The sequence below is a fragment of the Neomonachus schauinslandi genome, chromosome 1 (genome assembly GCF_002201575.2).
Source record: "Neomonachus schauinslandi chromosome 1, ASM220157v2, whole genome shotgun sequence".
Classification (NCBI taxonomy): domain Eukaryota; kingdom Metazoa; phylum Chordata; class Mammalia; order Carnivora; family Phocidae; genus Neomonachus; species Neomonachus schauinslandi.
Window position 1 is genome coordinate 158,768,298 of NC_058403.1, and position 10,762 is coordinate 158,779,059.

General features: G+C 49.6%; 1 protein-coding gene across 1 annotated transcript in view; it reads right to left on the reverse strand.

The window, feature by feature from the left end:
- IQSEC1 (IQ motif and Sec7 domain ArfGEF 1) overlaps positions 1-10,762 on the reverse strand; it is a 387,553-nt gene that overhangs the window by 252,598 nt on the left and 124,193 nt on the right. Inside the window, exon 2 of the mRNA XM_044920968.1 lies at positions 9,709-9,738. Within this exon, the coding sequence (XP_044776903.1) occupies positions 9,709-9,738 (30 nt within the window). The remainder of the gene's footprint in view (positions 1-9,708; positions 9,739-10,762) is intronic.

The window sequence follows — 10,762 nt, forward strand, 5'->3', positions numbered from 1 at the left end:
TTGGACTGCCCTTCAGAGCCATCATAAATAAGGTCAAAGGGGTTGGATCTTCATAATGGTCTTTGGATGTAACCATCTGGGAAGGGGGCATGCCCTTGGCAAGGCAGCTGTCTGCAGTCAAGGCCATCCCTGATGGCGTCTGAGAGTTGAGGACTGCTGGCAGCATTCCTACAGCGGGGAGACCTTTGCTCCTGCTGGAGATGTTGGTCAGCACGTCCCAACACCCATCATAAGAACTTAGATCCATGCGGTGCCCTGGATGTCCTTGTCAAAATCAGTCTATGTCAACGTGGGGGATGACACAGAGGAAAAAGGAAGGACTGCATAAATTTTTAAAAATTCATCTTGTTGCAATGCATGAGTTTTAATAGCAGAGGTACACCGGTGGAAGACCGGAATTTGGGTTTTCTCTCTGTTAATATGACAGGGCCTTCTTAGATTATTGGTCTGTATTATAAACAAAGGTTTTTCTTTATCTTTAATCTGCCTAGAAAAACAAAGTTTGCCATGTCTTGGATCCGTGAGATCTTTGATTACTTAGGAAAGTTGAGTCTTCTCAATAATAAGAGAGCTAAGGTTTGTTAACAACTCCATAACCCTCTGCATTTACCTTGAGAATCTCTTCTTGCCCCCTTGGCTGAGTCAAGAACCATGTTTTGTAATGATCTGTAATCCTATTTAGGCATGTGCTTTAAAATCTTCTGATATTTGGCAACCTTCCAGAAATTCAACTTCTAAATGAAGTCTTTCTGACTAATTAGGCTTGTTCATTTGGTGTGTCCAATCACGTGGGAAGCATTGTTAAACAAGGAACGATAAACCTTCTTAGGCCAAATTGTACAGGTGAGTGCTGTAGCTGTTCTAGAAATTTTATAAAATTCCGAAGGCTTTGATATGTCCTGGTATAATGTCAACACTTGTAATTCTAATTACTGAAGAACTGTTGTCACAGAATTTCTTTGTCAACTGCATTGTATCGACAAATACAGGTCTCTGATCCCTTTAAGATTGTAAAGCTCCACTGAGTTAAGAATTTCCAGAACTAATGGGGAAACTGCATTCAAACAGACTCTTCTTTGAAACACTGCTGGTTCTCTAATGTTTGCTCTTCTGGATTTAAGTCGGCCTATGACTTACAGAAATTTGGTAAGAAATTTCTTTGTAAACAGATATGAAACATTTATCTCTTTCTCTCTACTTGATACCACCAGAATTCGGAAACTCTCAGTGAGTATTTTTATATTTTCATGGCGATGTATTTATTTGCATAAGGTCAAAGAATCTGTTCTCCTTGTAACAGGACACAGTTGGAAACACTAGTCATGTTCCCAAAGCTTTGGCTGTAATGTCATATTTGAGAGAGATATGCACAGACTCAGATATGACCAGACAGCTTTAAGGAGCTAACGTTGGCTTTATGGAGCCAATGAAGCCCCTTGGAAAAATCGCCTGGTACCTTGCTTACAAAGTTTCCAGCAGCTTTACCAGGTGAATAAGAAAGGTCACTTCCTGGAAGGTGCAGGAACCTCAGGATATTTTGGGGGCCTTGAGAAGAGAGAAATCCACCCAAATTTACAGGTATTACAGGCAAAATCTGATGGCAAGTATTTGGCTTGGTTTCTTGGCCTCTAGAGGTGGTTGAAAGTTCAATCTGACATTCCTTATGAAAAGTTCCAGCAGGGGCACCTGGCTGGCTCAGTCAGTAGAACATGTGACTCTAGATCTCAGGGTCATGACTTAGAGCCCCATATTGGGTGTAGAACTTACTGAAATAAGTAAATTTTTAAAACAGAAAGAGTGTTAAAAAAAAAAAAGTTCCAGCAAAGCAGATTAAAAACAAAAACAAAAACCTATATGCCAATCACCATTGTTTCTACACCTATGTAAACAGGCCAACTTTATTAAAATTGGACTCATTTTACAAAGGAATTAGGCTTAATTTGGCTATCTTTGGTAGAAATGAGGGTGATTTTAGAGAGGGAAATTGTTTCAGTAACACACTTTGTAAATGTTGGATTCTAGTTCTGATGAACTGTCTTTGAGTGTTGGTTGGTTGCCTAAATAACTGGGCTGGGTTCTGAATTCTGGTTTCCTTGAATAGCTAACTATGACTCTCCAAACTAAGGTTTCCAGTCTTCTTCCGCTGTCTTGACTTGAATCACTGAGAACTAAAACTGCTCTTTTTTCCTGAAACCCTACAAACTGAAGCTAGACAACCCGAGGTAAACTTCAGAGGAAAGTTGCCACAATGGCCCATGTGGAGACCATCTTCATGCCTGTGTTTTAGGGGCCACTCAGAAAGATCCCAGAGACACACGGATCACTGAACAAGCTTATTGCAGCCATGATAATCAGACGATCTGCCATTGGAAAATCCAGACTTCGAAAGGTGCATGGATGGGAACAGTTTCATAGATCAAAGACAACAAAGAGCTGGATGCAGGGGTAACCCATGAGTTATTGTCCACTGCTAAGGATGCCAGAAACTGGATGACTGCCCAAGGGAACCATGCTGGCAGCCCATACAAAGACCCCCAAACCCTCTATAATGGCTTTAGGACCAAACATAGATTTAACTAAATATCAACCCCAATATTCCTTGGAGGACTGTAGAGGATCTAAGGAATGGGGATTTGGATACCATGCTGGCACTAATACTAGCTGGAAATATAATGAATCCTTATCCCAGAACATCTTATGGAAGAAATAATTAGCCACATTCACCAAAGCACCCATTATAAGAAAGATGCTACTCTTCAATGGGTCTAGAAGTATATTGCGGGTTCCAATCTTCAGAGAACTGCTCAAAAACATGCCAGTTGTGCTAGAAACAATCCTAAGACTGGGCCCCCACCAGTTCTAAAAGGTATACATACAACTTAGAGCCACCAAACCTGGAGAAGACCGGCAGGCAGCCTTTACCAGGATGCCAAAAACACAACAGGTGATTCTCAGTATTTGCTAATATTTGCAGACACCTTTATAAGCTGGGTTGAAGCTTTTCCATGCTGTTCAGGGAAGACCTCAGAAGTGGTTTTTGTTTTTTTAAAAAAGATTTTATTTATTTGAGAGAGAGAGAGATCACGAACAGGGGGGAAGGGCAGAGGGAGAAGCAGACTCCCTGCTGGGCAGGGAGCCTGATGCAGGGCTCGAACCCAGGACCCCAGGATCATGACCTGAGCCCCAGGCAGATGTTTAACCGATTGAGCCATCCAGGTGTCTGAAGGCCTCAGAAGTTGTCAAAACACCCGTAAGCAAAATCATCCCTAGGTTTGGACTGCTGCTAACAATTCAGAGCAACAATGGAGTGAAAAATCACATGAATGGTGTCCAATGCCTTGGGCATTCAATGAAAATCACACGCTTCCTGGAGATCCCAACTGACTTGAAAAACAAAAAATGAAATTCAGCAAAGATATGCCAAGAAACCAACTTAATTCGGGAAAAAGCCTTGCCATCTGCCCTGCTAAGAGTAGCCACTAGAAGTGAGCTTGGTTTAAGCCCCTATGAAATGTTATATGGATGACTTTCCACGTTCTTTTCATGACTTAGGAGTTCCCGGCAGGGCTCACATCAGGGAACTGGATACTATCAGGTACATTCAATACATAAGTTTGCTTCCAGCAACTTAACGTTCCTCCCACATGTGCCCTTACACTGCCTGAATCCTTTGTGGCATCAAAAGGTGTCACTAAGGACCTGAAGAGTGGGTGCCCAGAGGCCCAGCTCCAACCTCATCAGACAACATCCTTTAAGGTGCTGTTGGCCACCCTCAGAAGACTACAGGGAAGTCAGCCCTGGATCCATCACACCCGAATTACGAAAATGCACAGGTTCCCTACCTGGGATGAGGGAGAGTATTGAAAAGGACCCCACTCAGACCAGTGAGCCTCTGATGGACCTGAAACCACTACTACTTAGGGGGAGCTGGTCCAAAGAAATCAGTCGATGAGTACAACACACTACTTGGTCACAACAACCCTCCCCTAAAACCCTAGACAGAACCTAGGACAAGAACTATTGACTGAAGTAGAAAAGTCCTGGTAATGCAGAATGTTGGCTTTCAATCTGCAACTAAAGAATAGTCCAGACAAGCGCAGAAAGCTTCCATTCCTCTACCCCAGTCTTAACCCCACTGCAGCAGGAAATAACCAGATTGATCATCGTTCCAAATACACTCAAGGATGAGGACCAATCAAAAGACAGTGGGGACTGAAACCAGTAACCAAAGGGTTTACGGGATGAAAAAGCACAATGGCAACTTTTTACCCAGACCTTCCTCCTTTGCCCCTAAGTATCCTTGACTCTCCTCCTGGGGAGGGGGGCGGGATTTGAGGTTTGCCCTCCCATCTCCCTGTTTGGCTGCCTCCGGAATAAACCCTCTCCTTGCTTCATACTCGAGGTCTCAGTGACAAGAGTCTTTGCTGTGCATCAGGCAGATGAACCTGGGTTCGCTTACACATACAGTTAGGTACTCAGTAAAAACCACTGAATGAGTGTCGACTCTGAGGCTTGGAGAGTTCAGTGTCTGGTTCATGGTGACACAGAGGGTAGGGAGGAGGGGGAGAAGGATTTAATTCAGAATCATCTGACCCCAGTGCCTCTATTCCCATCCATGGTGCTGAGAAATTTCTGCTCTCCTCCTGAGGCCACCTGAGCAGCCCTTAGTGCAGCACCTCTGGACCCAGATGCAGAAGGCCCCAGCCCCTCTCCCTGATTTGGAGCCAGCTCTCATTCCATCCTGGAGGTGACAGTTCAACCCTGTTTACCCAGCACGCAAACACCCCAGCTTTGTCTGCCACCGTTGGTAATTTTCATACCTCCTTGCACACAAAATAAATAGCACGTTCTCATTTTGGGTTTGGGGTGGAGGGAATGGCCCAGTTAATTACAAAGGCTGCCTTGCCTTGGCACGGAGTGATGGGAGATGTTCACAGGAAAATGGATTAATTTTGACTAATTGCTTTCACTTACATGTCTTAGTTCCAATTAAGACAACGTTTGTAACCGAGCCCACCTTCTCCAGAAGGCCCACCTTCTCGCAGGCCGTTCGTTACTCGCACCACACAGGTCCTCCCATGCTCCCCAGACAAGCAGCCCTCAGGTTTCACTGACTGCTCAGGGTCCTGAGAAACTTGCTGGCTGGGACCTATAGGAAATGCCAGTCAATGTTTCAGGACGCCTCCCGGAGAGGCGATCTAGGGGAATTGCCTTCGTTCAGTGTTCCTGAGGATTGATCAGCTCACACTTGTGAGGCAGGCACAGCCTGGCCGTGTGTTCAGGCCGCCTGTTAGAATCACACAGGAAGCGGTTAAAATTCAGAGTCCCAGGCCCCACCCTGGATCTACCTAGTCAGACACGAGAAGGACAGGGCCTGGAAATCTGGAAATCAGGGCGCTAGAACCGATTCGGCCTGGAAAGGCTCTGGGTGTCAAGTCTCAGGTCAGCATTTGAAAGCCGTGTTATCTAGGGGAGTTGTTCCAAGTATTTCTTTGCCTCAGCTTCCCAGAGCGGAAAAAATGGGGCTCACCATAACTCCCTTGAAGGGGTGGGGTTGGCTGTGCAGGTGAGGTGAGGCCCCGACCCACGGCAGACAGTCATTAAATGGTACTTATTCCTATTAGTGGACATGGCTGGGTTCATTTCAGGGGGTTGATGAGAACCACGAGAGAACAAAAGACAAGGCTTTTGTGCTGGACAAAGTCCTTGCACCTCAAACACAGCATCAGCACCCTCTCTGGGCCCTCCAAGCAGCTATTCATTCTGTCAAACTCCAAACTCTGCAAAGTTCTTCTTTTCCCACCTCCCCCCAACCAATAAATCATTAGAAGGTTCAAAGTGGAGGGCCTCGGCAGCCTCCCTCGGAATGGAGTGGAAAACAGACACACGCGCCCTGGGAATAAGGGAGCAAAGTCCTACGTTTGCAGAATGGTCAAAACTGAGTCATTTCATTTGTGGAAAATGAATACATCTGATCTTGCAAATGTTTCGCCTCAGGGAAAAGTAGCGCGCATGCATCCGCAAAGAGGCTTCTCCTGGCAGAAACCATTCCCCGCTGTTCCGGGAGGCTCCACCAGCCCACCAGAAAGCCGGCGGCGCGCGTCCTTGGGGTGTAAAGAAAAATCCTCGCCAAGTGGGGACCCCAGGGTAGGGGGGTCGGATAAGGAGAGTCTCTCAGGGTTCATTTCCTTAACATTTAGCAAAGATCATCAGCTCTTGGTGTCCGTCCAGACCTTAGCTAGGATCATGAAATCCAGGCACTGCCTTTCAGAGTCAAAGGTAGCCCCCCTGCCCATGATTTTTGGTGAGTGTTTATTGTGGAAAGGGGGACGAGGCAAGGGGAGAGGAGGGTTCTCCACTGAGCAGGGTAGATGGTCCAATTTTTTTTGCCCCTTCCAATTTATGGCCTGAAAATATTTATGAGTTCTGAATCCAATTAAGCAAACATTAATTTGTGCCCGTTCTGTTGACAAGGCATTGTGCCCGGGTTCCCAGTGAGACCAAGGTGGATTCAGTCCACTAAGCCTCTTGGTGCCTGCTCTGTGTTTTGTGCTAACCAGGGGGCCTCAGCCAGGTTCCTTACTCCGCCTGAGGGGTTAAGTGCTCAGGTCACTAGAACAGAAATCAAAGTGAACACGGGTATCAGAAGCGAGCACAGAAAGCCAAGGAGTGCAAGCAGGGGGAAGGGCGCTTCAGCCATGACCCCTTCAACGCTTCGGGGAGGCAGCAGCGTGAGGGTTCTGAGAAAGGCTTGGGTCTGCCGAGGGGAGGGGGCAGAGGAAACAGCACTAGTCCCACAGATAAGCTCAAGGCAGGCAGGGAATCCAAGGATGCATCTAGAACTGGTGAGTAGCACCACTGGGTGGCTGCGGAAGATGCATGGGGGACAGGAGCAGGAACCTGGGTGGCACAGGTGGGAGGTGCCGGGCCCAGGGGCCTCAGTGAGAGCCACAGCTGTGGTGATGGGCAATGGGGCTCCCTGGAGGGTGAAGGGGGGGTGGGGCGGTCACTGTCAGACTTGAGTTCTAGAACACTGTCTCTGGTGGGTCCATGGGAGAACATTCGGCAAAAGACCAGGGTCCCTTTAGGAAGAGACCTCATGGTCACTCTTCCCTGGGAAACAAAGTTTGCAGCTGTCTGGGGGTAGTGAGCTGAAGCACGGAGAGTGGGTCAGATCTGAACTGTCTGGGGGGGGGGTGCTTCCTGTCTTGTGCCCCTATGCCTACCCTGTGTTAGTGAGCAGAGAGTGGGACATGCGTCCAAGGCCTGATCCCCCCCCACCGCTGCGTGGTGACAGCTCCCTGGGGGACAAAACACATGCCTGGCCCAGGATAGAGATGCAGTCAAGGCCTGACAACAGCATCTTAAAGTCCCAGCAGTGGCTTCTACCATGAGTCCTAAAGGTCTCTGGGCCTGTTCCCAAGAGTCTGCACAGCAGAGTAGAAGTCACTACGGGGTTGGGTTCTTGAGCCTTAGAAAAACTTAGATGCAGCCTTCTCTGCTTGGACTCCCTTTGCTTTCCTTCCCTGCCCGGCTCCTCATCTCCACGTGTCCTGCTGAGAACCATTTGGTTCGAGCTGCGAACATATGTTCCAATTTGCAGACAGTCCCCCGCTCCCATTCGCAGGCCGTTCGTTACTCGCACCACACAGGTCCTTGCACATGCTGTTGCCCCCACCGAAATGTCCTTCCCACCCTGCCCCCTGAGCAGACAATCACGCTCCTGCTTCAGGGCTCTGTTCCAATACCTGCCCTGCAAAATCAGGTTCGTGATAGCCCACCACACACAGCCCCGAGGGGGTGGGGGGACAGGGTGTTCAGGGCCAAATGTCCACCCCACACACGTCTCCCAGCACCCATTCAATTAGGAACTTGGCTGTATTTTCAGGTGAAAGCCCACTGGTCTCAGGAGATCTTGTGAAGGGCCATGGTGGGGGGGGGGGTGGATCTGAGATCCTGAAGCAGCAAGAGGCAATGGTGAGGGGGCTGAGGGGCCTCTCCTCCCTATTCCCCACGTGAATCCTCTTGCAATGTCAGTGCATACCCCAGTGACGAGATGCTCACTACCCCTCGGCAACCCACCCTCTCTTCAGACAGCTCTTTATTTTTAACAACTATTCTGGATAGGTGATACATTCACGTGGTTCCAAGCTCAAGCAACAGCACAGTGCACGCTTTGAGGAGGCTCACGGCCACTCTCGTCCCTGCCGGCCCTGCTCCCCACCTCCCAAGTGACCATTCTAAGAACTGCTTGCGTCTCCTGCCATCGCTTATTTATGCAAACATTACAAGCAAGAAACCATGGTTTTTTATCTGACTTTTCTTACCCCAAATGTAATGTGAGATACATGCTCTCCTGCCCCTTGCTTTGCTCACGAAACAGCATACCCGGGGCCTCTTCCCCCATTAGCCCACCGAGGGCACCCTCCCTTGGCTCTCACAGCTGCACAAATTCAGAGTGGCCCATGGTTCCAGAATGCCCAGCTGCCCCTCCTCCGGCATCTCCTGGCCTCGGCCATTCTCCGTCTCTCAGTGTATCTTCTCTCCCCTCTCAGGCCTGTGGTGACCTGGCCCTCACCCCACTGGTAGCCCTTGTATGACACTCTATTCAGTACCTCCCCCCACCCTAAGTGTGCCTCTGCTTCCTGCTAGGACCCTGCCCTCCCACTGCCCCCTATTCTGCCTTCCTGGCTTGGGACCATCACCCATGTCTCCTGGGTTAAGCCAAAGCCAAGTGCACAGGTACGGAATGGGGCCTCCCCATGCTGCATGCCCAGGATGCAGCCACCATCATCCATCTGCATTTCTCTCTCCTGGGCTGCCTAGAGGACCCCACCCAAGCCTGAAACTCCCAGCTCCAGGCCCAGGATGAGCATCTTGTCTCCCCAACCTCGTCACGGGGCTATTCAAACCAGCCAAAAATCTGAAATCCCATCTGCTCCCAATGGGCCTGGGCGTCCCCGTGGCTCTTAAATGGCCTCCTTGCTTCTCCTCCCCTCTCCCGCCCTCATCACCAGCCCATCGTCTCCCACCCTCATGGCCTTCTTGGTCCCCCAACTCAAGCCTTGAGACGTGCCTGGCCCCAGCCCACTGGGCTGAAGCACTAAGCAGCCGGGGTTCTGGTTCCTATAAGCCCCTCTCTTTGGTCCAGTCAGTAGCCCCCACTGTGACCCCACTCCATGACGACCCCCCACCCTCCACTGGTGGGGGTGGGGAGAGGCAGGGTCTCAACTGCAAGCGTCATCTGCTCCATGTACCATGGAGACACACTGCATCAGTCAAGGCTGGCAGGAGCCCGCCCCTCCACCAAACATCCCAAAGACTTTCCCCATCTGGCCCAGTCTGGTCCCGGGGACTGTCTGAGCTGAGAAGCTTCCTGTCTTAGATATGTCACAGTCTAGGTAAACCGGACACCACCACAGCCCTTGAGGGTATGGAACCCCCACCAAGCCGGGTGACCTCCAGGAAGGACACTCTAGAATCAGGAAAGTCTGCACAGTAAACCAGGGTTCTTGCTGCTCCAGGACACGGAGCCAGCAGACAGAGCATGGCCAAGGTCTGCAGGTGGCAGGCCAGGGCCAGGAGCGGCAAGGGAGCAGGGCTCTGACCTGGTGAGACCTTATCAGGGAGAAATCAAAGCACATGGTTTCATGGAAGCCACCGCTCCCCGGACACACAAGCACATGCACAGGTTGATGACCCACATACCTGACACTCCGGGAACTTTCTCCTTCAGACCTGCAAAGAGAGAGAACACACGCTTAGAATGCAAGTACCCTCCACTATGGGGGATCCGCATGAGGACGTTAGATATGGGGACCCACGAGGTCCCCAGTGACCCTGGGAGCCTTTCTCCAGCCTCAGCACACTGGCCCCCAGGCCCAGCCCCCAGGGCATCCCATTGCTAGGCACTCCACCCTGAAAACCACTTCCTCCTAGAAGCTTTCGGCTTCCCAACCTCCTCCAGTGCACATCACCTTGACTGTAATCGTCTTCCCAGGATCTGAACATCCCAGAAGTTGGGGAGCAGCCCCAGATGGGGGGGCCTGTGGCTCCAGAACTCTGTGGCCTGGGCCCCACAAGGCAGCGGTGGAAGGAATGAGTGAGCGGGGACGGCGCGGCTGGCCTCCCTGCATGTTCTACTTGGTATTTCCAGCATTGAGCCCCACTACCAGCTCCATTTTCAAGTACGCAGAAATCAATTACACCACTTTACAAAGGAGACAAGCCTGAATGTCAAGGAACTGGACAATTAGATCGTATCGCACACACTTGAACTTTCACGGAGACTGCGAAATACACGGCATCCATTGACAGCGGTGCCTTCGCGCTCTGTAAACCAAAGAAACGGGACTGGGGATTAAAATGCTCGCAGCAAAGGGCTAAAGCCATGGCCGGGTTCCCAGGGTCTGAAGGATCAAAGGGCTAAGAGCAAGCACATTCGGGAATCTAATCCCTGGACGTCCCAAATTGGATTTTACTGCCAGCGAGCTACAGAAATAAAAACACACTTAACCCAAAGTCTTTTTTTTTTTTTTTTTTGCAAACTGCCTTTTGCAGTAATTTTACAGACCAGCTGCATGGCCCCATCAACACTAAAGCCCAGGGGAATGGCTTCTCCCACTGAGGCAGCCTTGCTGATCTTAGGAGAGCATCCCGTGCCCTTTCCTAGGTCTGCTGTGTCAATGCAGATTCTTTTTTTTTTTTTTAATTTTTTTATTCTTATGTTAATCCCCATACATTACATCATTAGTTTTAGATG